The sequence below is a fragment of the Phaenicophaeus curvirostris genome, chromosome 6, assembly GCF_032191515.1.
Source record: "Phaenicophaeus curvirostris isolate KB17595 chromosome 6, BPBGC_Pcur_1.0, whole genome shotgun sequence".
NCBI classification, from domain to species: Eukaryota; Metazoa; Chordata; class Aves; order Cuculiformes; family Cuculidae; genus Phaenicophaeus; species Phaenicophaeus curvirostris.
In genome coordinates this window covers 20,577,592-20,604,656 of record NC_091397.1, presented here as the reverse complement: position 1 = coordinate 20,604,656, position 27,065 = coordinate 20,577,592, and the positions used below count along the sequence as shown (strand labels likewise).

The 27,065-nt window shown below is 38.2% G+C and overlaps 2 protein-coding genes across 2 annotated transcripts in view; one reads left to right on the top strand and one right to left on the bottom strand.

Moving 5' to 3' along the window:
- Positions 1–6,195, top strand: part of PLXDC2 (plexin domain containing 2) — a 265,179-nt gene extending 258,984 nt beyond the window's left edge. Inside the window, exon 14 of the mRNA XM_069859523.1 lies at positions 2,738–6,195. Within this exon, the coding sequence (XP_069715624.1) occupies positions 2,738–2,854 (117 nt within the window). The 3' untranslated portion in view covers positions 2,855–6,195. The remainder of the gene's footprint in view (positions 1–2,737) is intronic.
- Positions 1–27,065, bottom strand: part of NEBL (nebulette) — a 412,617-nt gene that overhangs the window by 134,321 nt on the left and 251,231 nt on the right. The window lies entirely within an intron of this gene.

Sequence of the window (27,065 nt, the reverse complement as noted above, 5' to 3'; positions counted from 1 at the left end):
CCCATGAGAAAAAAACCCTAGGCCTGTTTTTATGCTTTTTGGTGAAAGGAAGCAGCAGGGTTAAAACTCTCCAGCCACAGCTCAGAGTATTTCCTCCAAGAGTTCTAATTCCATAGGAAGAATCATACTTTTTTTTCAGTTAAATCGGATCACAAAGTAAGGAATTAGTTAAAATACTCAGCCTCCTTTCTCCTTGTTTTCTTTGGCTTGGATTGGACATTTGGGCTTTTTATTTGTTTGGTTAGTTAGTGTTTATTGAAAGCTAGGGAATTTCATATCTTCTTATTATTCTGCTTCACAGAGGATAACGGAGAAGAATGCGTTAATTATTTCCTGAGCTGCTTCAGTAACTCTAGGAGCTTTGCATCTCTCCATGTTAATTAAGTTACTTTTGGTTTTATGAATTAAACTGTAATATCTCTACAACTTTTTGGGGGTCAGTTCACAAGTCAATGAATTGATAGCCTGTTAGTGCTCTTTTTTAAGACTGGCAAACACTTACATTATCCACATGCACACAAAGAAGTTGAAATTAAACAACCTACCAGTAGGAATGAAAAAGCTCACATCAAGCATGAAGAGAAACCATACAAAGCTGTAATTTAATAGAAATGACCTTCAAATCTGTTAATTTCTGTAACAACAGCTGATGTTTGTGTTGTATGGCATTGTTTCATTAGAACTGATACACATCTGTTCCATATTTCATCATATGGAAAGGCCAATTAAATAGAGTAGCCCAAAATGGTAGACTTAGTTTCTAACAGCAACATAGCAAGGCAGTAGTAACTAATCATAGACACATCTTAAAATGAAATCAGAAAGCAACATAAGGATGAGCTGAGTTTTAATCTATTATATACTGCCATTTGAGACTGTTTCTAATTGCTTTTTCCTATTTGTTTTCCAATGCTTTTTCTTTTTCTCTTCTCATTAGAGACCTCTCACTCAAATTCTTTTCTCATTTATACCAGTATAAATCTGGAATAAGTCCTTTATATTTAAGCGAATTATTCTTTATTTACTTAAGTGAGTCTGGGAAGAGAATATGATCCTTTTTCTTCAGCGGTAACCAAACTATCCTTTTTAATTTTGAAACCAAGCTGAATCAAGCTTATATAGAAAAAAAGTCTCCAAAGTTTGACTAGATTAGGTTTTCTTATTAGGAAAAGACATCCATTAAATGGGACGGTGTTCTGCCATCTGACTTTGTAGGAAGATGCTACATTGAAAGACCTGAGATTTTAAATTACCTGCCAAACAGAATTTAACTTTGAATGCCTCAAAAGTAACCCTATTCTGCAATAGGAGAAAAAGGAACTGGTTGCTTTTATATTGTATCTTCCTAGCAGAGAGTACTGAGGAAGACTTTGTTCTGTACTTGGCAGGCAGCAGTGGTCCCCTAGGAATACTTTAGTGGCTGCTGTGCAACAGCACCGTGAGTCCCAGCATAATGTCATGACTGTTGCTGTTCTGTTGTGTGGTCCCCAACACCACCCTTCAGCAACATGAAATATTCCTAGTGATTGAAAGACAATCAAGACAGGGTATTATGGGACAGAAAATCAAATGCATTCTTTATTTTCAGAAGAAAGTCATAAAGTAAAATTGTCTAGATTTTGAACTGTCCATGAAATATAGGCTGTAACTTATCTTCATAGTTTTTCTTCTCATTTTTCTGCGATGTTTCTGTGTAGGATGCTATATCTTCTATCCCTCCTTCCAGGCAGATTGTAACTGTTGTCAGTAAAGAAAAAGAAATATGTATCAGCGTATTTGGTAGATAAAATTATCAATAGGCAATAATCATTTTGGGAGAGCTTTTTCTGCTGAACAACTTTAAGAAGGAGTTTCCCTATTTTCCTGAAAACTATTCCCTTTGACAGAATCTCAGCTTGGTCACCCACAGTCTGATACTCTCCAGACATTAATTAGTTTAGAAATATGAGATTTTTTAAAGCACCTTCCCTTCTCAGATTCTTCATAATCATACAGGAAGTGTTTTATCTGCTCTAGAAATGATCTGTTTCTTTTCTCTGTTTATTTGCTGGTTATAAATCAGCCACTAAAGATCTTAATGAAAATTGGTGAGGACTTCTTAAGACTCTTCTACCCAAAGGTCATAAGAGTTTAAACAAAATGGTTACTTCTGTTTGAACCACCAAAGTAAACTATTCAAGTAGATAATATGGCACTTGAAATACTGGTTATTTTGGCAGTCCTGCATGAGCATGTGAGATTTGTGTCCTAAATAATTTTTTAAAGTACAATTTCTATCAAGTCTGATACACATTTCCCCATGGAGTAGAATATGCTAGATAATTCCATTGCAAAACTAGGAAGGAAGAACAGTCAATGGATCTTTTGGGGGTGGTGGTGGGAGGTTGGATCAATAGGTCTCTTTATGACAAAATTCACATATCCTCTAGGCAACAGATTTAGACAGGAGCTAGTTCACCATCTTCATTGCTAGGACTAGTAATTATTTAGGTATTTGCGAACAGCCATCACCCACAAATTTGGAAAGAGGGATTAATTCCTCTGACTTCTGCTGCTGCTAAACTGTGCTTCTCCACTCCTGGAACAGCTACACAGAATGGTGGTTTTATTGGGTTTTTTATCTAAAACTAAAATGTATGAGATATCAGGATTATAGGGAATTAACATTTTCTATTAATAATTTATTGTTATACCTTTCGTATTCTGAAAGTTTATTTTCTTGTTGTTGCTGTTACAGCGACGTCCAAGCAGATGGCCAGCAATGAAATTCAGAAGAGGATCTGGACATCCTGCCTATGCTGAAGTGGAGCCAGTTGGAGAAAAAGAAGGTTTCATTGTGTCAGAGCAGTGCTAAAATTTCTAGGACAGAACATTAGTACTGGCTTACGGGTGTAAGACATTTACTTTGCCTCTCTTTAAAGAAAAGGAGCCCTAAGCTGCTGTAGCCTGATAGAAAGAAGATTTTGGATAAGCTTTGTCCAAGAAGAAAAACTATCAAAGATACCAGATTACCCTTGCACAGTAGTTTTTTGTTAATGGACTGACACACAATGATTCATGCAGAACACTTGTCAGTGGACATCTACGGTATCAGGACTGTGGCACAAGTGCCATTTTATTGGTTTTAGGTATGGGGATGCACAGTAATTGAAACTATAATAAAGCTTTGGTGCACTAGGGTGTTGCCCTTTGGTTTAAGTGTTCTTCTCTGGTATCTCAAAGACTGAATGAGAAATCTGTACTCTTCAGTGCAAAGAGCGCTGAACAGTTTTCACAGGTGTTTGAGAAAAATATCTCAATACCAGTAAGGAAGAAAAAAAGCAATTTTCCAGTACTTCTATAAGTGGATGTGAAATGCACTCACTTTTCAATTCTAACCTTCCCACCTAACTGAGTGAGTCACAATATGTATGCTTTCTGGGACTAGTACAGTGATTCCTGACATTGCTGATTTCTGTCCTTTTAAACAACTTATGATATACAAATTGGTAAGAAATGAAGACAAAAGAGAATTTTTACAGTAGTGAAATTATTTTATTTCAAGGGATTTCACAATGGAATTTGACTTATTTTCAGTTTCAGTGTTCACTATGAAGTAATTAACAAGTTTGTTTCAACAGATACCTTGAATTTCTGAGCAGTAGGTTGAAGTAAAGGCAACAGATCCTTTCAGCTGCCAGAGATCTTATGGAATATCTCTTAGGCAATGTGATATGGAAAATAAGATTTAAACCAATGGGTTTCTATCCTTTGCCATTTCATTGTGAGTCCTTACTGAGAAGCACTACAGACTTCAATGCACCCCTTCCAGAGATTCAGATACAAGTGTTATTGAACCCTGCTGATTCATACAGTGATTTTGTTTAATGCACATAGTAGTTGCATAAATATATATAAAAATATATTTTTTTTTATAGCTAACACAAGGCGGGCTCTTGTGACTGTTAAGACTGCATTTTTGTCATCCAGACAAAGGAAATGGGTTGCATTACTGCATATTTCCACTGAGTTGTAAAATAATCCTTAATATTAGAATATTTTTATGTTGTGTAGGGAAGGTGGTTCATGTAGTTGCAGTGCCATAACCTTTCTACATATTGGAACCACTCTTTCTTTAATATTGACCCTTTCCCTCCGTGTACAGGGAAAGACAATACTATAAATTTATACCGTCAAAAACAATTACTCTTTTCATGGAAAGTGTTAATGTATACTGAGACCTAGACCTTCCATGTGGAGTGGGAACTTAAATACTTTGATGATCTGGGCCTGAACTATTGAAATATTAAATTCACATATCCTATTTACATTTCATCATTGTCATTAACTACCAAAATTTTTACATACTGTACAAGGCACTTGAATCATTTTACAGTGAGGTATAAAAGATTTGCAGTTTCCAATCTCAAGCAGTTAAAAAAAAATTGTAGATACTACCTTAAGAGTACAGTTATTTACATTTCTTGTTGATGCTTGTATGGTCTAAAGTTGATTACTTAATGCTGTTTTAAAAGAAAAAGCAAATGCAATTTCTACTAGTTATTTTGTTCAGTAAATCATACAATACTGTATCTTCTGTATTCTTTTATTTTGTGTAACACATCTGTTTTAAATCATCTAGCGTAAGAATGAAAGTGTTCAAGACTTAACTGGTATTAACCTGGAGTTACTAACAAACACATTGTCTTGAAGCCTTGTGAAAAGCCTGTGGCACGCATTCATTTCAATTTGTGTGGGTCTGCTGAGCCCTGTTTCTAATAGGCTGGGATTAAATTGCAGGCTGTTAATTCTGATAGCAATAACCATGTGTATGCACATATATATCTGGTGACATTCATTTTTACTAAATAAAAAGGTATCAGTGCACATCATTTAGACATGTATTTGGTGTGCAATACTTAGAAGTAGTTTTTCTAGGAATCTTGGAAGCGATCAACTAGGGTTCATTGGCCAAATGAAGCACTTGTGCAAAGCTTCCAATTCAAGCATGCTGGAATCATGTTTGAAATAATTTTTATTTCAGAACATATATTGGCAAATTATACTAAAAAATTTACATAAATCCACACAGTACCGCAATAATCAGAGAATCATAGAATTACAGAATCATAGAATGGTTTGGGTTGGAAGGGACCTTAAAGCTCATCTGGTTCCAACCAATAAATTCAAGGGATATCTCATATAAGTAAGGAATTTTTATGTTATTATGGTTTTACAGGTCTGCACTTTGGCCGATCCACTCACATTTTTGCCCACGTATGTAATACATGTCATGCAATGGAGCTGACAGAATGTTTGTAACATGATTAGACAAGTGAATCATTTTTAAGTCCAGTATATTGATTACTTTTGTTCTAAGGCCCTCTTGCACAGCTGGAGGATGTTTGCTAGTATTTGCAAACTAACTCAAATTTCATACTCCATTGTAAAATAATAGCAAGGGTTTTTTTCACTCTTTGTCCACCTTTCAATTTGGTGGCAGATTTCACTGGTCTGTTGGGAGCATCATAGTGTACTTCTTTTGATTTTTTTGCCACGATGTTATATGCTATGGATCACAACGTGATGAGTTGCTGGGTTTAATAAGACTAATAGGCATATGCTTATGTCTGATAAGAACTGGTATCCGAAGAGAAGACCTCCTGCATACTAATGAATGCATACTGTCTCATTGGTGTCTGCTTTGATATATTCTGTTGTATGTTCTATTTATCCCAGTAGGCAAAAATTAATTAAGTAATCTGTCGCTGTTTTGTAATTCCATCTGGTTTTCTAATTTTTTAATAACTAAAATTGCCACATTAAAAATTATACAAATATTAATCCATAGGTGTGATGAAATATTCAAATTAACTGAGAATCTTATTATTTTATAAAGCACCAGTATAATTGATCCAAACTGAAAAAGTGTCATATAAGTCCCTCTCAGAGATCCAGCTGAGATGTTATTCAATAATTTATAAAGAAATTTCCATCCAGGTCTCTGAAACAGTGGCTTCACATTCCCTCTGGTCCTTCATTTGAAAGTAATTCAGAATATTTCATTTATTTAAGTGCTTACTTCATTTGTTTAAATGCTTCCTTATAGAGTCATTATTCTAACAGCTTTTTTAATTCAAACTTTCCTGTAAATTTGTGTATCTAATGCATGTAATGATTGCAAGATCTCCCAAAATTATAATTTATTATTTTCTATTTTAGCGTTAAACATTCCATAACACCTAACACTCCTAGTGCTATGCTTCAGCTCATTCTTTTTTACAGGAAAGAAAGAAGAAAATTTGAGCTACAAGAACTCAAAGCCTCAGTAAAATCAAACAGCAAGTTAGATACATGTATCACAGAGATCACTGAAAAAAAACCCCTTACATTTGCAAAATTTTATTCAGACATTAAGAAATTCTGAACTACAATAGAATTGGAAATGTAATTTCACTCCCATGTGCGTACATATAATGATGCGGTCTTAATTAATTGCCTGTTATATTTCTCAGTGCACCCTATGATGCATTGGATGTGGGGAAGGCAGGCAGTTCATAGGAAGCAGCTATTCCATATTTTTCTCCTCCTTGCTTAAGTTTTGTTGCACTCTGTTACATACTGTCCAAACCCTGCTCCTAAGACACTTTTATTTGCTTGGACTTTTCTTTGTGGCCCATCATCATTATAGTTGAGGGATACACACACCTGATTTATTTGTGTTCTGAGCATTCCTGTGAAGGGAGACAACTTTCCAGAGAAGGCAAATGTAAAACTGTTCTTCCTTTTCTTATAATTGCCTTCCTCATTCTCAACAGCTTCTGCTGCAGATGACATAGGTGGTTTGTAAGTAACAATATCCTTCATTGTGCCATTGTAATTTGCCTTCAGATCATTCTACAAATAATGTGTGACAGAATTCTGGAAAAAAAACATAATACATTACTATATTTTGAAAAAATTTGGAAGCCAAATTAAATTTTCACAAGCTAAACAGAATATTAGACTTTGCAAACTTCTCCATTTTTCCTTGGTCAAAAAAGCTGAAACCATAAAACTCACTACACAAATATCTGAACCAGCCAAAGAGTTGAATCACTGGTTTGCCATCCAAATGTGGACAGCAATGGAAAAAGGAACTGGTGAGCCAGTTTGCCAGCAGACAGGGAAGAGATTTTATTTACAGAAGAGTAATAAGTCTTCTAAAGAAAACAACAGAATATTTCTATATTCTATTAGAACACATCTAGGATAAGAAAAAGAAACTCTAAATGACAATATCCATCTCTTTTGTTTGTAGAGAATCTCTAAACGTACTCTGCAAGCAGTTGTCATGAGCCAACAGTATTTCATATAGTAGATGGGTGTACAGAGCATGCAGATTACCCCATGTCCTTCATCTTCCAGCTCACAAAACATCAAAGGAAAATTTCACTTTGAGTGGATACAGTGGCTGAAGCAATGGCTATGTTGTTATTTTCTGACACCAGCGACAAAGCTGGAAGAGAGAACAAATTCAGCTCAATTCAACATTGTTGCTCCTGGGGAATTTATTGCTTCTAGTGGGGTGAAAAAAATGCAACAAGCACTGTTGTCCAGAGTAAGATCATTGGAATCCTTATACCTGTGTGACTTCTTGCAGAGAACTACTCAAACCTGAAGACTAAAAACTCTGGAATTAAATACTATTGAGCGATAATGTAGCACACACCCTAGTTCTCAACTTTTAGACAAAGATTTCAAAAACTGATACTTACTATGACTTTTATTTATGAATGTAATGGTAAGTTGGGCTTGGGTGTTGGTTTTTTGAGGTTGGACTTCTTGCTATATAAGAGGAGATGTGGAAAATGCAGAAGGAAGGGGAGGAGTATCAGTATTGCCAGATGTTCTAGAGGCAGGACAGAAAACTTTGTGTAGAGCCTTGAGAGTAGCAGCACCATGTGCCAGTGGCACTAAGTGAAAATACAAGGTCTTCCTTCATGTCCAGCTCCATCACTGAACAATCATAAATGTCACCAGAACCACTAGCTTCTGTCTACATCTGCAGGAGTCCATACTTCACCCCAGGGAGGGTTTATGTTACTTCTGGGGGTAAAAAGCCTGAATTACAGACAGCATTTTGAGGTGGAATAGTGTGCCAGTAGTACTCTACTAGGAGCCAAATATGACAAATCAGGATGCAGCTTGCATAAATAAAACTGAAAGGGACAAATGAGATTAATTTTATCCAGAGAAGCCAAAATCTTTATGGCTGTAGCACGGAAAAAATACTCGCCTTGATTTAGACAATATATTTTTTAAGATAGCCTTTAAAGATAGCATGAAATGAAAGATTTACAAAAAAATCTTAACAAAGGTCTGAGGGAGCATGTGATGTTATCAAATCTTAGGAGAGTTTCTTGACTTTTTTATTTTCTTATGGAGATGAAAACAGTTGAGGAGGCCAAGTGGCATAAGGTATATTTCTAATGAGAAGAGAGTCCCATCTCCCAATGCTGTTCTCTCCTAATTTGAGTGGATGTTCCCTTGTGCATAGCTCATTTTAGAGGGTCTCATACTGACTCCAGGGCCTTTCTCAGGACAGGTTTCACACTTCTAACTCAGTTCTCTTGCAAGATTTTACAATGTGTGTTTCCTGCCTCACTTTTTTATTCTTGTCTTTGGTTCTTCTTTTTTTCTGATCTAACTCTTTTTTCTTACTGCACTCGTCTAAGACCTAAATTACATGCCAAAATGACTGCTTTCAGTGTCACTCAAAATAAGCCTCAATCTGAAGAAATCTCCACTGGATTTTTCTTCTGTATGTGGTTTCTGATTAATACAACTATGTGAAGATAGATTTTCCTGTTATTGACTGAATTTTGTCCACAGAAGTTAAAAAGCTAAATTCTGAATCTCTTTGGAACTTTTTATTTAGACACTTTGTTTAAACTACAGGTGTCTTCAGTTTTTTTAAAGCAGCAAAGGGCTTTAAAAGCAGGGCTCAAGACATAACTTGTATTTACATCCATTTAACTAAGCAGATATTTTTTCCCAATTAATTAGCACAGATGCCTTTTGTCTCTGTGGTCTCTCTGGGAGGATAATGTTGAGGGATGTTAATTAAACTCTTCCCTTGCAGTTTGCATTATTTCCTTTGGAGTAACTCTTAACCAGAAAGAAAGAAAAAAACCCCAAAGATGCCATTTTATTAATTGCTAATGTTAGTTTGAAAGAAACTTACTTTATTGACTGCTTGGATGGCACAATGGTTCTTCGGACACCTAGAAGCTGTTAGTAATAAATAGCACTTGTGCCTGACTAACTTAATTTGGTCTGATGTTTTTCTTACTAGATCATTTTTTTCAGTTTCAATAAGTCATTAAATTTTGGTTTGGGAGGCAGCAAATGATACTGTATTCTGATTGCCACATTTGACTACACATCAGCAATGATGTCCTTTCATCTAAGCTTTTCAGCTTAGAGTGTTTCAGCTCTGCCTTGCCTACAGGGACAACAGGATCATGCCACAACCCCACATTCCTGATTTAGGAAGAAAATACAGCTTCCCAAAGGAAAAATATGGTGTGCCTCTCATAGACCTGCATATTTTCATGAAGACCTCTTTCCAGAAGGAATTCTGTTCCTAGAGAGATGATTCTGGCAGTCCAGGTTACAAACAGAATGCACCTGAAAATAACTAACTCTGTAAAACATAAACCATGTGCAACTGCACTGCCACTGCGTGAAATTACCTCCAGTACTCACCTGGGCCACAACCCTTCTCTAACGTGGGCTGTGGTCTGGGAAGAAGGCAGGGTGACATGCTTGGAAGACTGCAGGTATCGTTCCTGCCCAGAAAGTAAAGAGGCAGCAGGCACCCTGCCAAGATTTCTACTTTCAAGAAAAAGAGTGTGACTTTGTCCCACCCCCTGAACTGTCAGCACTGAGCATGAGCAGCCCTGAGTGTCCTCAGCAGCCCCATGAGGAAAACAGAGTGGGATGAGATGTGAAGCATGAGCATAGACTTGTTTCTGCACAGATCAGTGCCCTGCAGCCATGCACAACCATGCTTCCACCTCCTCACACTCAGCCACTACTCCGGGCTACAGTCAACAGCACATTTGCGGATAGTGAACAATATGGATAATACAAAAACAAGAGCACTCTGTTACCATAAAAGATGACACAAAATCATTTCATTTTATCTCACTTTGTGTCTCTCATAATGACAATACATATCTTGCTGTGAGGACCTGACAGTACTTCGTTCTCCTCACCAGAAACATGAGTGAGCAAGTCAGTGAAAGGTGGCCAGCACTCTGGGCTTGATTTGGCCTGTGGGCTGCTTCCTAGTAGGAACAAGACATGACAAAGAATCTAGGGGGAGCTGACAATCCATCTTTTCTAGAAGATCTAACATCTAAAATTTTAGCTAAGGATGTAAATTTTCTTTAATGATTTTACTTTGGTATGTAAGATTGTTTGACACGTGACCTGCACTGGCTGAGTTACCCTACAAAACAGTTACCTCAAGGGCCAGAGCAATGAGGAGCATGTGGGGTATCTTTAGAACTCACCAAGAGCAATGGCTGCAGCGGAGACCTGAGTAGGTGTGTTGACTTGTACTTAGAACTAACGGTGATCTCTGACCTCTCTTAGATATGAAACCTAGCAATTATGTCATTTGACCATGAGGTGGCTCTCAGCCTGGGAGATAAGTGAAGTCTCATCCAGGAGAACACTCAACTAATGACATGTATATAAAGCTTCCCCAACCCCTTTATAAAGAAGCTTCCCCTCACCTCAGTGCAGAAAAGACACAAAACTCTTTTGCCCCAAAGTGTAGTGAGCATGGGACAGGACTAGTTAGTGAAAAACTGTACAAGGTTGATGAGAGTTCCGTGATTCTATTCTGGAGGTGCTGTTTGAATCTGTAGAAGTAGCAAGAAGTTTCAGTTTGTGGCTCTGACTCAAAGATGCACCTTAAATCAGTGATGTTGGCCCCTCAAAATCAGTAAATCGTTACTTTTCAGACATATGCTGCTACTTTACTAGCAACAGCCTAGGAATAAAACACCCTTTCCTTGCATGTCATGTAATTTTTCATCAACCTCATCCTCAGGTATCCAGTTCACCATAGCATAGATTTAGGTATACATTTGCTTAGGAACACAGGCATGGGAATTCAATTCCTGGAACTGATGTGGAAGTGCTGTGCATCACTGTATGCTATTCCTCAACTTGATAGGTGCCTTAGGAGCGAGGACATGTAAAGCAGTACTGCAGGATGCTGAGATATCAGTGATGGGCATCACTAGGAAAAAAGAACACAGAGATACATACACACACACACACACACAAAGACAAGTTCTCTCTGCTTCACAACAGGAAATCCTGAGCAAGATCCTAATGAAATCAGAACCCTTCACTTCAGAAGCAATGAAGTGCTGTGTGGAGTCCAGTTAAGCCACCATCTGGTTTAGCAGAGTCACCTTGCACTTTGGGGACTAAATGATGTATGGAGCTTTAATTTTTCTGGCTGTGTCTTCTCAGTCGCTACCTATTGTAGATTGGAAATATATCTGGTTTTCTTCTTCTAAGATGGTGTATTTACAAAATGGAGGTTTATAGGCACAATTGTTTAAGTAAGTTTTATCAGCTGTCCCACTATTGAATAAGCAATGATACTTTGACTTTGAGAGAGACTCTGAGTCCTATGATTTTGCTCCTTTTTTCTCCCTGCAGTGGATATTAGTAGTTGCCCAGCACGTAGAGAGGTCAGCTTAACTACTATGAATAAATGTCAATTACTACACATGGTAATAGGAAAAGAATGCCTAAAACTGCACTCAAAAAATACTCCTTGCTTCATCTATAATGCTAATACTCAGGCATTTTCATGAAAATTGTCATGGAATGATTCTGAGTGTTAAATAGGAAGCAGTACATTTAATCTGAATAAAGGAGAAGATGTCTTTCATTTTCCATGAAGTTATAAAATAATCATCAGCTAAAAATATAAATAAAAGGCAAACCTTTCTCATTAGGATTAGAAATATGAACATTTGCCCAGATTGATAGCATTAGCATTTGGTTTTCTTTTCCTAAATGATTACATGTAGGATATCAACCTGTTGTGCTGTGTATTAACAGCAAAAGCATTTCAGAAGTTTGAAATTAATTTTCTATATTTAATTAATATAATCTTTGACATCAGCTCTAAAACCACAGCAAATATTTCAAATATTGAAAGGAGAATAACCAAACATTTACCTGCAGCTTGTAAATACTACTAAAACCTTATAGATAAAGATCCAAAATACAGCTGTTCTTTTACACATTTTACCCAAAAAATCTCCAAAGTGTGGAGGAAAAAAAAAAGTGAGGGAGTGACATTCAATTACACTGACAAGCATCTTTCTTTTTTAACTATCCCACTGATTTCAGTGACAAAATGAAGAGCATCCTACAAAAGCTAGATCCAAAAATGGCTATTTCTATGGCAAAGATTTAGTTCCATTCTACTGACATTGCAATGGAACATGGAAACGATTAAGAGTCGTCCACTCGTTACTGAAATGCCCCAAAACAGGGAGCTTCTGCTGACTGACACCTCCTAAGAAGGCAAAGCAATGCACAGCTGCAGAGAAAGAAGAGAGCTTAATGGTATGCCCAACCAGCATATCGAAACTTGTGAATACCCACATCAGCTTAAACATTGCTCTTTCCTGCTTTCTTCCTTTAAAGCAGATACATGAGCTATTATAACCTGCAGGATGGCTTCCCCCCTGCCTCTACATAGCAGCCGATGTGGTTGTGGTCCACCACTTCCCACAAAAAAAACAATCAAAGCATAATAAGAAGAAAGCTCAGCTAATTCATTATAACACATGAAAGGAAAGATTTACGAAAAAATCTTAACACAGTGATTAACCAAAGGTCTGAGGGAGCATGTGATGGTAGATTTGAAATGAGAATTTTTGGACAACATTAGCATGGCATTCTTGAAAATAAAGAGCAGATTAAGCATCTGTGTCAGAGAAGCATTACAGCCTAAACAAAACTAATGCCATGAAATACTGCTCATAAATGTAAGTGCTGTGGTAGCTCTTGCTCCTTTTTTTTTTCCCCTGTTAAGGCGTTATGTAACACAATACACAATTTTACTCAGGATGATTGTTTATATCATGCTCATATACGACTTTGGCAGAGACAAAATACCTTACAGGAAAACATTGCTACCAACCAATAAAGATCCCTGCTTTTAAACATATGTGATTGCATTAGAAACGAAAGCAGAAATCCAGCTCACACAAGGAATTTTCCGGTCTGATGCCTGGTTACACAGACATCAATGGGGGAGCAGGTTGCTGTGGAAATGAGTGCATTCTCACAATGACAGCCAGTTGGTGAAGTGTTCACTGGGAGCCCAGCAGGGGAAGCAGCTGAGAGTTGCTCATCGGTCTGGGTATGGGTGAGAACAGGGGTTCAGGAAGAGGGACACGTGCCACCAGCTCACCTCACTCCAGGCCACCCCTGAGGCCATTAGCTGCCTCTGCTCTTGTAAAAACAAAGGCAGAAGCCTAGGAGGGGAAAAAAGTGCTCTTCCCATACACCACAATTTCTAGTGGTGGAAATTTTACTGATGAAAATTAAGCACTCCCCACCTTCAGGGAGTGAAACCCAATGATGAATGGCCACACAAACCCCAGTTCCTGTTAGTAACAGACAGGCTTGTCCTTGGTAAGACTTGGATCCCTGAAGTGTGTTTCCAGTATCAATCTTTTTGGCAGACTAGTGGAAAAAGAAGAAGCAGAGCAATTGTGCACAAAGAAAGCACAACAAAATGTGCTTTTTCAAGTAGAAATAAGTAGAGGTGTTATTTCCTGCCTGCTTACAGTTTCTTTTCTCTGATTCTTGTTTCAGTGCTATATAGCACAGAAATATTCAGATTAATAAAATTCCTGGTGGGAAAGTACATATACCCCTAGCCTACTCAGTAGGGCTGAGTGGACAATGACACGAGTGAAGCCAAAGCTACAAGTTGCTGAGACCAATGGGATGAGGTTTAACAAGGCCAAATGCTGAGTCCTGCACTTGGGGCACAACAACCCTGTGCAGTGCTACAGACTAGAAGAAGACTGTGTTCACTTCTGGGCCCCTCACCACAAGAAGGATGTTGAGGCTCTGCAGCGAGTCCAGAGAAAAGCAATGAAGCTGGTGAAGGGGCTGGAGAACAGGCCTTACGAGGAGCGGCTGAGAGAGCTGGGATTGTTTAGCCTTGAGAAGAGAGGGCTGAGGGGAGACCTCATTGCTCTCTATAACTACCTGAAAGGAGGTTGTAGAGAGGAGGGTGCTGGCCTCTTCTCCCAAGTGACAGGGGACAGGACAAGAGGGAATGGCCTCAAGCTCTGCCAGGGGAGATTTAGGCTGGACATTAGGAAAAAATTTATCATAGGAAGGGTCATTGGGCACTGGAACAGGCTGCCCAGGGAGGTGGTTGATTCACCTTCCCTGGAGGTGTTTAAGGCACGGGTGGACAAAGTGCTAAGGGGCATGGTTTAGTGTTTGATAGGAATGGTGGCACTCGATGATCTCGTGGGTCTCTTCCAACCTTGTTATTCTATGATTCTATGATTCTATGATTCTATGATTCTATGATTCTATGAAGAGTGACTAGAAAGCTGCGTGGAGGAGAAGGACCTGGGAGTGTTGGTTGACAGCCGACTGAACATGAGCCAGCAGTGTGCCCAGGTGGCCAAGAAGGCCAATCGCATCTTGGCTTGTATCAGAAATGGTGTGGCCAGCAGGCCCAGGGAGATTGTTCTCCCTCTGTACTCAGCACTGGTGAGACTCCACCTCGAATCCTGTGTTCAGTTCTGGGCCCCTCACCACAAGAAGGATGTTGAGGCTCTGGAGCGAGTCCAGAGAAAAGCAACGAAGCTGGTGAAGGGGCTGGAGAACAGGTCTTATGAGGAGCGGCTGAGAGAACTGGGGTTGTTTAGCCTGGAGAAGAGGAGGCTGAGGGGAGACCTTATTGCTCTCTATAACTACCTGAAAGGAGGTTGTAGAGAGGAGGGAGCTGGCCTCTTCTCCCAGGTGACAGGGGCACAGGACAAGAGGGAATGGCCTCGAGCTCTGAGAGGGGAGGTCAGAAAAAAATTGTTCACGGAAAGTGTCATTGGGCACTGGAACAGGCTGCCCAGGGAGGTGGTTGAGTCCACTTCCCTGGAGGTGTTTAAAGGACGGGTGGATGAGGCACTGAGGGGCCTGGTTTAGTGATTGATAGGAATGGTTGGACTCAATGATCCTGGAGTTCTTTTCCATCCTAGTGATTCTGTGATTCTGTGATTCTGTGAAATTGTTTCTGTACCTGAAGAACTTCAGACCTCCAGTAAACAATTCAACAGGGACACATAAATGTAACCACAGAGATTTAATTTAAAAATGCTTATTCTCAAACTGAATTATAATGGGGCACCTGTAACTCCTCTTAAGGAAAGGTTACACAGATATTACACAGTAGTTTCACGGACACTGTGCATCACATACTCAGCTAGCTCACATTTATCTGAATTGAAATATGGGTAAAGGAAGCTCCCCTCTGCTCACTTGTTACCATGGAGCAGTTGTAACCAAGCCCTTTACAGGTACGAGATCTCTACTACAAACCCAGAACTTTTCAGTGCTCGATTTTATATTCTCTGCTGTTATGGGGACAACACTATAAACTGCAAAGTGCAACCTTCTTTCTAGAGAGCAAAGATGAGATGCCAAGCTTTAGAAGTTTTATTTTCCTTGCAGGAGGTGAACAAGTCAAAGTGAGAGTATGGGCAGATAAATGCACACAAGAGATATGTGGGTAGAAATACCAGGAGAAAGCAGTGTCTGATTCAATATTAGACTCAAAAGTCAGGTGTAATTTGAATAGCAACAGAAAATCTGAGCACTTTCTGTTTCCATTCTTGCAAGTGTGCCGGAAAGTAATGAGATCTCTGTACAGGACAACAACCTTGGGATAAATGCTGAAGTACTGGCTACCAACACGGCTAGGGTTCCAACAACCTACTGGCAATGCATTTTATTGTTAATAACTCAAGCAACTCTGTTTCCAAACATTGTAATCCAAGGGTTAGTCTTTTATCTGAACTCAGAAAAAAAGAGCTAGTCTTTCCTTGTAAGGTTTTCCTAGTACAGAGTAGCAAAAGTCACTTTATTTCCTCCACTCTCCAATGAAATTCAAAATTCAACATCACCAATATAATTTTGACCAAAATTCTAGTTGAGTTCAATATACGCTAACTAATACATGAATAGGGATCCATATTGCAGCTCTGAATATTGCAGAAGTTATTTCCAAACAGTGGTCAATAATCAGGCTACTAAAGCTAAATGGAGATGGACTTCTAATGTTCCTGGACTGCTGCACTGATGACAAATGGGAATTAAAAAAAGTAATCCTCTTTCTCATTTCAGTGGAACTAGAAGTGAGATAATGCATCTGGCATGTAGGTTAATAAGAAATGGGGCAAAGAAAATGCTGGACTTGGTTTTGGACCTAAAGATACCTAAATAAATTTCTAAATTAGTTTATCATAAAATGGAATCTCTCACTTTAGTTACACAGAACATATGAGAAGAGATTTATCTGGAAGGAATTCAGTGTAAGCTAGTGAATACTGTTAAGGCTTCTGTTAAAAAAAAAAAGTCTACTAATTTTATAAATATTAATAAAAATTATACCTACTTTGTTACATATCATAATCAAATGTTTTCATCTTTTGACAGAGGCCAGACATCACATCAGAAATCTTCTTTTTTCTCTGCATATTAATGAAGTAATGCTGCATTTGTAGTCTTTTGTCCAATTGTATTCTTCTCTCCCTTTTCACTTTTTTACCTCAAGACTTCCAAAACTGTTATGAAGTAATATCTTTTTTTAATCCTATATTAAATATATGAAACATAAAATTAAATTTCTTTGTGTCTTACTAGTGCCAGCTACATGTGAAAGAAGAGCACCATAATACCTTTTATTTAGACTTTCTGGGAGTCTCAGCCTGGCATTATTTGGCTTTCTTATGGAAACCTTTGAGGTATATTTTTAACTATTACCTAAAAAAAGTGCAGTAGCATACCAGACAGGGATTCATACGAGTCTACTAGAAATATCAATATGATATCATGGTTGAATATGACCATCAGTTACGTTGCCAGCTTCAAATGAGATGTGGTGATCTATACAGCTGAGGTTACGAACCAGTAACTTGACAAGAAAAAAATCAATAAAATTATGTTTAGAAACTATCATGCTGAACTAATATGGAGTCATAATACAGAGTGTCTACTACAAATGTGATTGTGGGTATATTTATATATATTTTTTCCCAGGTACTTCCAAAAATAATTATTTTGTTTTACAGGGTATGAACCAAGTTATGTCTTTGACTAAGTATTAGCCTGGAAAAAATCATCATAGAGCCCTGAAGGTCAATATGACCATTTTCCTCCCTATACATCAAGTCCAATAATACAGGTCGCATAAGGCTAAATGCTGATGTCAGAGGCCTGGGCAGGCAGATTGTTTTTCTTTTACTGCCTTGAGCAATACCTGTGCATTTTCAATGCCCTTGGTGGATTTGTTCACGTCTAACACTCACCCAGGAACTGGGCTACAGGAAACAATCTACTGATGAGATGTGAGCAGAAGTACAATCCAGCTCAGTCACTTGGCAAATTGTGCTGCCTGGAGCAAATGGATTATTGCAAACCCATTCTACTCAACCATATTTATTAATATATAGACAAGATAAACAGGGAATCAAATCTATTGAATAAGAAGGGATCATTTTCACACCAGAACTTACATGATCATGTCTTATTTAAAACAAGGAAAATTACAGGAAAAGTATTATACATTTTTAATTGGGTTTTTCAGACAAGCAGAAGTGGAATGTCCTGATGAGCTGATTTCAAAAATTCACTGCTTATTTCTACTAAACCTAATAAACATGTGGACCTATGCCTTCTCCTTTTTTATCTATTCACATTTATTATAAGCAGACATTTCAGGCTGAGCATTTCATGATGGTTATCTATAGCAATTCTGAGGTGGCTGAAGTCGAAGGGCTTTTAGTGTCGTATCTTTTAAAGCTGGCAGGTTTGCTATAATTAATCTGTAATAAAAGGCCTATTAATTAGTTGGCAGAACAGAACAGGAGTTACAATGGGTTGAACATCCCAGATTCTCACACATATTGCCCAATGGGTGCTAAGCTCTTTGCAGCATTAGGTTCACTGGTTGATAATAAATAAAATACAGGTGTATCAGTGTAGAATTTGGTCTTGGTGTAAAACAAAGTTGTTATCTATTCTTTGCCTTCCAGTATAGAACAGCAGAAGAATGACACAATCGCAATGTAAAAGTACTGTGTGATGTTCATCCCCATGCACATCTTTCAGTTCTACTGCAGCACATTTTTCTAGCCACAGCCATTAGTGGACATAAACACTCTCAGTTCTTGTTGCTATTACCACTAACTGTGATTAAGATTGGGGTGCAGTAAGTCTTCTTGTGATTGCTATAGATTGTTCATTTCAGGAATTTTGGCTTTTCTTTCAAGGTTATTTCATGGTTACTGTGATTGAGCTATTGCAGATACACTGACAATTTTTAGATATTCTTCTTACCATAGGCCTTCACTCATTCCAGCTCCCTCCAAACAAAATCAAAGCATTAGCTTGTCCAAAAAAAAAAAAAATATATATAATTGCTATGATAGAAGTGCCTCTACTAGTTCCTACTATTTTATGGAACAATTTTCAGAAACTCTTACTACATCTTGGGAGTGAAAAAAAAAAGTAGTTTTCAGTTTTGACACAAGTTTACACCCAAGGAGACCAAAGAATTAGTATGCAAATACTTATATCAGTAGGTTTTGTTATCCCTGTCCTCACCATCACATCAAGTCTGAAACCACAAAGGACCACTAAATTTGCCGGTGTACCTCTTATATATTTGTGGTCAATACATAACAAGCACTTACCCACTCAGGTGAGCGTTGTCACATTAGTCTGTCCAAAATCTGTAACAGTTACCTGTAAAGCATATTTTCCTTTTTAAGTATCCCATCTTAATACAAAATTTTCTTTTTGATAGTTGGAGGATGCAATGCACCTTGAAAGCATTTCACACTTCACATGTACAGTGATAGAGACTATCAGTGCAACTCCCTCTGAACTGGTGTGTACATTGTGTGGAAAAATATCACATAGAGAAACTACACTCCCAAAGCCATACAGATATGTCAGATCCTATTGCCAGGAAAGCTTCCCCACAGTGGAACAATTGTGCCTCAGCAACCCCATGTAATGTCCTCAACATCACCATAGATGTACATGTTTCCAACTGTGGTTGGAAAGCAGAGATCTTGCATAAGGAACTCCAGGCAATACTAGCTATGCTGAATTTCAGAGTAACTCCCACAGCGTGCATGCTCATGTTACATTCAGACTTGAGGGCAGACCAAACTCAGACCACTACACAGCCAAACCACCACAGTAGTCTTTACTGCAATCATGTGTTTGTTCTGTGTTTCATGCACAAGAAGTGCAGCACAGAGTGCATGTATTAGAAGAAATAGTACAATAGAACAAAATAATTTCAGAGAAAAATTTCCATACAAATACAATATCAAAGTTACTATTATGACAATTTTCCTCTATCACTGGTTCATAGTCTAAGAAAATAAATTGGGATAAAAATTCCACATCAGATGCAAGACGTCATTGTGCTCTCCTAACTGCTGGTTGGTGGCAATCTCAGCTAGCAAAAAGGAGTTTTACAGTACTCTTTGTCAATAGCATATCTTAACTCTGCAACTGAAATGAATTACAATGTACAGAAGAAATCTTGTCCCCTGCATTTAAATTTTTAATCTTTTTTATTGTTTTGTTTGAGCCTACTGTGTCTTTTCTAGTGTTTTTAGTTGTAAGGATCAAGACTGTAAGTTACAGGGATGGACTGGGAAGTGGGATGAAAGAAGTTTCTCCATTTACTAATGACACTTAATCACCCAAAAACTGTGTAGCTATTCTGAACTACATATTCAGGATACAGTATCAGCAATGAAACAGACAAACAACACCAGACACACATAAAAGGTTAACGAGCGTCAAATTTCTTATATCCTTCTGTAGCTAATTCCCAAGATGTGAGTCCCTCCCTTTTACACTCAGAATGGTCCATAATTGTTTTCAAGATGATAATCTCTTTATAATGCCCATGTTGCTGTTTCATCATTATAAGGGAGACTTAAGCAAATTTTCTAATTGTTAGCTTTCTGGTTGTGTTACCAGTTTTTGAGCAAATGCTTTCTCAGAATGGACAAGTTTTGCAATTCTATTCACATACAACATTTACATTCACATAGGTACCAGATCATCTGTTGTCATCTGGGCTATGTTGTCAAACGAATGCAGTGCAGATTTTCTAACATCATCATCATCATCAAAAAATAATAATAATTATTATTATTGTTATTGGTGGTGGTGGTGCTGCTGCTGCTACTCCTCATCCTCTGCCTGCGGTATGTACTTATGTAGCTCTTTTTATCCTGAGCACCAAATTACCTTTGAAGTGTTGAACTGAGCCCCTAAAAATATAAGGCAGCTTAGCTTGATGCCAGATATCTGTGGGAGGCAAGAAAGGATGCTAGATAGCACCATTACAAGAAGTAGTCTCAGGTGTCAGCAGAAGCCAATGTTAAAATCAGAAAATGAACCATGGTCCCTAAATCTCATTCTAAGACTCCAGTAATTCAATAATCCTTTCTCCCTTCACCCTACTCTGCTATGAATGTAATGGTTTTATCCTTTGTAAATATAATAAACTTTTTTTGTAGCCAAATAGGATGGTGCAATTATTTTTTTATTCTGTTGGAAAAATAATCACTTCTTGATTTTGCCTGTGATGCATATTACATATCTCATATCCCACATTTAACTATTGTTATTTACGGTAGGATCAGCCTCCACGATATTGTGAAGACCAGTTACTAACACTATAGATGTATTGTTAATTGCAGTACGCATGACTATGGATTTAGCACAGGAAAAATGCAAGTCAACTAGCATGTGATATTTCCTGATGTAGGAAAGTTTAACACTGTTGCCAGATGACCAGTTATATCTCCAGCCAGAAGTTAAAGCTTGCAGAGCCATGAATCTTCATTACATGTTTTTCTGAGTATCCCAGAATTGTGTTTAAAATCTTGATGCCATATTGAGAACCAATCAATTGCAGGATGAAATCAACGCTTGAGCTAGTCACTTAAAAAATGTAAACAAAATTACTTCGAGCTCTAAAAACTTTGCATATGTTGTTTAGGTGTGTTACACATAAAGCTATAGCTGCCAAAGCAAGGCAGTCTTGATGGCTACTCTGGTGGAATGAAGGATAGTATTTATTAAGTGGGAGGTGGCGGTGTCCTAGTTTACTGTGTATGCATAACAGAACAATGGTTTCTCTGTTATCTTACACAGTTTTTAGTATGTGTCGTCTATTTTTCTGCTTTCCTTTATGTTGTTTTCAGAATTCTATACAAACCTCAGGGCAATATAAAATAGTTTATCACTCTCAACCTTCAGTTTCAGAGGAAGATGGAGATTTCATGTCATGACCACTATAAAATGATGATTCATTAAAATTCAATCATATGTATGTTGTAACACTGACTTTTTTTATAGCTTTCTGCAGGCTTCTGCTAGGAGATTTATAGCATGTGTTATACCAATTTTCAGTCCTTCAATGTTCTAGTGTTAAAAATTTTCTGACCTTTAAAGAGCTAAATTTGAGGGGTTTATTGACACTTAGTCATTTTCACTCATCATTGCTCCCATACTCATCACTATTTTTCTTCTTGAAATACCTACATGAGTGTCAAAATGGTAGCCAAGGTTATTTTATTTCCAAATGTCCTTCATACAGATATTTAAAACTCTTCCAGAATGTCAAAGGATTTTCTTTGCACTCGGTGTTGTTCCTTTCTTCTCCCTCTGGTGTTCCACACATTCATTCATCCTGATGTATGCTGAGTTTCCAGGGAAGCCCAGGAAGTGCAGTCAGTCACTTCACACACAGAAGTGAGTGATGACCTGAAATGTGCACACACTCATCTCAAGGAGCCTTATCCAGATTATACACTGCTGTTATGTTCCAGTTAATGTGACTGCTGATAGCACAGGTATAGCTTGGTATTAGTGTCTGCTACAGCCAAATGCTTGATAGTTTAGGGTGAAGTTAAGAACTGTGTGTGTCTCAGAAGAAAAAAACGCACAAAATAAATCAGTGTAGTGTTCAAGCTAGCCATCCCTCAGCTTTAGTAGCCCCTAGGCAACAATCTAGGGTAGACAGGCAGATGTAGGCAGAATCATACCACATTCACCCTATCAAAATGGTCCAGAATGGGGCAACTTACCACAGCTGAGTCATGGTGGCAAACTTTCTTGATCAATGCACTACATATTGCCAAAGATCTCTGATTAGGGACACCTCTTTAGACACAAATAAACCAAATCTTATTAGTTTTAGTCCATACTTGGGGGCAAAATAAAATCTTTTATTGCCTTAACTAGTCTTTGTACTCTCCTAGAAAAAAAAAGAAGGGACTTGAAAGCAGCTTGAAGAAAATGACGGCAAGACATAGCATGACCTCAGTTCATCTGTACAAGGGTGAACTGAGCACTCAGTTTTGATACTCTTGTTGCAACAAAATTTTTAGCAGGCAATGGAAAACTTTCCAATGCAACATCTTTTCTAGTGCCAGTCAGAGTTCACATTTTCTTTAGAATTACTGACAGACTTTGACCCTGCATTAAAAAAGAAGGTGAAACTACAATACCTTGTATTACACAAAAAACTTATCACTTCTCTGTATTTCCAGCATTCTCCCATACAAAATATTTTGCAATTCATAAGCCCATCTTCCAGTTTTGCCAAATAAACAAAATACTTGGAGAAAATTTTCTTCCTCTCTCCTCCCACAATAAAATTTCATTAACAGCATTCAAAATCCCTGAGAATCCTTTAGGCTTAAATCAAAATATTTTATTCAACGACTCAAGATTTATTCCTCTTAAATACGCGATTCAGTTGAATATTAATTTCAGCCAAAGGAACATATTACACGAAGTACTGCTGTTTACCAGCTAAAAGGAGTGACAATGACCTTTCTTATTGGTGTAAAGATTATTTCTTTAATGGATGCATTATGAAGGCTGGTAGAGAAAAACTGTTATCTGATTATAGTTGATTATTTATGGTTGGTACCTTCTTGAAATGGAAATCTGAAATATCTATTACCCAAAGCCAAAGATGTTACATATAGTTAAGGGAAGAACTCCCATAGAAAGCTGAATATAGCTTCTGAGTCTCCTTTCACACAGAAGGTCCTTTTTCTTCAGTATGAGAGACAATGAGTATATAGTTCTGGATATTAATAAGGATTGATTTTAATAGGCAAAGCCTTCTGGATCGAAACCTTGGATAGAAATTCACTCACTGAGAACATTTACACATAAAACATAGTACTGGGAGACTTATAAGTTAAATACCAACCACTGAACAAAGCCACTAAAAGTAAAATCTTAGATAGAAATTGTTCTGTAGTATTCAAGTTAAGGGGGTGATGTTGAATTTAAATTGCACTGGCAACAAGCAGTGTTAGCACTTGATCTTTGAAAGCCAAAAGATGACTGAAGACCCACCTCTTCCAGCTTTCCAAAAAAACAAACAAGCAGGTGTAAAAAAGTAACCAAGTGAACTCCTTGGGAAGATTGCTTAAGCATTTGAAAACTCACCTTCTTGATGACAACTGAGTTCAAAATCAGAGCAGCAACCACCAGAACATCCTTTCTTACCAGCTGTGCAGAAATAGGGGAAATGTATTTCTTCAATCTCTTGTAGCATCACCAGCCAGAATACTTTTCCTGATTCTGTATTTCACAGCAGCTAAAACCCACTACTCTGGGTGCATTGCTGAAAGCCAAGAAAAGACTTCCAGCGGCTAAAATTAAAAAAAAATGAAACCAAGACCTTCAAGAAGGTCTAGATTTTTAAGACAGTACATTACATATTTCTTATGAGATATTATAGGTAGGACCTACATGTCTTACTTTCTAAAGACCAAAATGCATTTTATCATTTGAGGTGGTAATTTGAGTTGTGTTGTCTCACCAGGTAAAACTTTCTTAGCTTGTGCTTAGCCTGGCTGTCTGGGGGAACAGGGGAATTCACTACACCTAGCTGTCATAGAATCATAGAATCATAGAATAAACAGGTTGGAAGAGACCCACCGGATCATCGAGTCCAACCATTCCTATCAAACACTAAACCATGCCCCTTAGCACTTTGTCCACCCATGCCTTAAACACCTCCAGGGAAGGTGACTCAACCACCTCCCTGGGCAGCCTGTGCCAGTGCCCAATGACCCTTTCTGTGAAGAATTTTTTCCTAATGTCCAGCCTAAATCTCCCCTGGCGGAGCTCGAGGCCATTCCTTCTTGTCCTGTGCCCCTGTCACCTGGGAGAAGAGGCCAGCACCCTCCTCTCTACACCCTCCTTTCAGGTAGCTATAGACAGCAGTGAGGTCTCCCCTCAGCCTCCTCTTCTCCAGGCTAAACAACCCCAGCTCTCTCAGCCATTCCTTGTAAGACCTGCTCTCCAGCCCCTTCACCAGCTTGGTTGCTCTTCTCTGGACTCTCTCCAGAGCCTCAACATCCTTCTTGTGGTGAGGGGCCCAGAACTGAACACAGTATTCAAGGAGCGGTCTCACCAGTGCCGAGTACAGAGGGAGAATAACCTCCCTGGACCTGCTGGTCACGCCGTTTCTGATACAAGCCAAGATGCCATTGGCCTTCTTGGCCACCTGGGCACACTGCTGGCTCATATTCAGTCGGCTGTCAACCAACACCCCCAGGTCCCTCTCCTCCAGGCAGCTTTCTAGACAGACTTCTCCTAGTCTGTAGCTCTGCATAGGGTTGTTGTGCCCCAAGTGCAGGACCCGGCACTTGTCCTTGTTAAACCTCATGCCATTGGACTCTGCCCAGCGGTCCAGCCTGTTCAGATCCCTTTGCAGAGCCTCCCTACCCTCCAGCAGATCGACACTTCCACCCAGCTTAGTGTCGTTTACAAACTTGCTAAGGGTGCACTCAATGCCTTCATCCAGGTCATTGATGAAGACATCGAACAGGGCTGGACCCAGCACTGAGCCCTGGGGAACCCCACTTGTCACTGGCCTCCAGCTGGATTTCACACCATTTCCCACCGCTCTCTGGGCCCGGCCATCCAACCAGTTTTCCACCCAGGAGAGTGTGCGCCTGGCCAGGCCAGAGGCTGACAGTTTCCCAAGCAGAATGCTGTGAGAAACTGTGTCAAAGGCTTTACTGAAGTCCAGGAAGACTACATCCACAGCCTTTCCCTCATCCAGCAGCCAGTCAGTTTAATACTTTCAGTAAACTCACTTATAAGAGAACATATCAAGACAGGCAAGATCTCCATTCTCTCTGAAATACCATTATTCTTTCATGCTTGTTAGTTTAAGATTTTTAAGAACACTGAACAGGGCTATTTGTACAAATGCAATCTTGGGATTTCAATTGCTATTCATAGAATTTTATCAAGCATTAGATTATGGTATGAGAGATTCCTTCCAAAAGTAAAGAATGACTCTGACATATAAGAAGTTATAGGAACACAGTTGGTAAGACTTCTGTATAAGCTAGTAATGAGCTTGTAGAGTTGAAGCTAAGATTTCACTGCTTATTTAAAGAATACCAGGTTGCCTCTGATACCCACAAATTAAATTTTCACTTCCCTCTTTCCTTCTTCACCAACTTAAAACTTTTTTTAATAAAAATAATCTCTCATTTTGTTCATGACTAGGAAACAAATGCATAAAAAAATTAAATGCAAAGTCAAATAGAAGGTCTCTTGGAGGGTTAAAATTTGACCAGCTCTCCAGAGTCCCATCTCCTCTAGAATTTAATGCAGACATGTTCTCTCATATAATTATTTGAGAAACTTTGTTCCATAATTAAATTTTACCCTATCAGTGGATATATTTAAACTAGACTAGACACAGTCCTGGGGAACCTGTATTAGCTGGCCCTAAGCAAAGGGGCTAGACTAGATAATCTTTTCAAGAGGTCTCTTTTGGTTCCTAAGCAGAGAGGTCATATATGTTTGCCACTAATGTTTACCTCTTGTGGTCAGAGATATATCCAACTGCCAAGTGGTGTTTGACAAAACTGAGTTGTTGTCTGTGGAGTTTAAAGATCACCAAGGAATTTTCCAAGTAAAATCTTTAACTGTGCCGTGAATTAAAGTCTAGACTAGACCACAGGCACAGCCTATACATTCTTCAGCTTCAATTATATCTTCATAAGTTAATCTACTTCAGAAATTGTTTTGAAGGAGTTTGCAATCTTTTATAGGTTCATCAGCTTATGGACAGGAAGATGTTATAATAGTCTAGTCTGATCTACTGACTAGTATATGAGAAAGTAGCTTACTGAATGATTACTGTATCCCAAACAAAGTTTCAGGTTCAGTTAGACCTTACCTTTCAGAAAGACTTCAATACTGATCTGAAGACTTCAGGTAACAGTGAAATTATGCAATTCATTGGTAAATCTCTTTGATCATTATTAAGCCTTAGTACTACATGTCCTTATTTTATTTTTTCATGGCTGACCATACTTAAATGGCAAAAGAATGGTTTCTACACAGCTTGCATGCTAAGTAAAAACCAATTTTGTATTGCATATGGATATTACTTTTCAGGATAAAAAGTGAAAAAAAGAAACTACCTGAAAATACCAAAAAAAGAGAAAATAAAACACAGGAAATTTCTCATCAATGTTTTGGCTAGTGAACACCAAGAAATAAGGCCAAATAAAGAAAACATAGTCATAGGAGACAGGATGGACGATAGTGATGGATATGATTATCCTAAACTATGCTAAATACACCGGAACAAACAACACTTAAATGCATGGCAAAATCTCATATTAAAAAGGCCATACTGTAGATGTTTGTTCTGT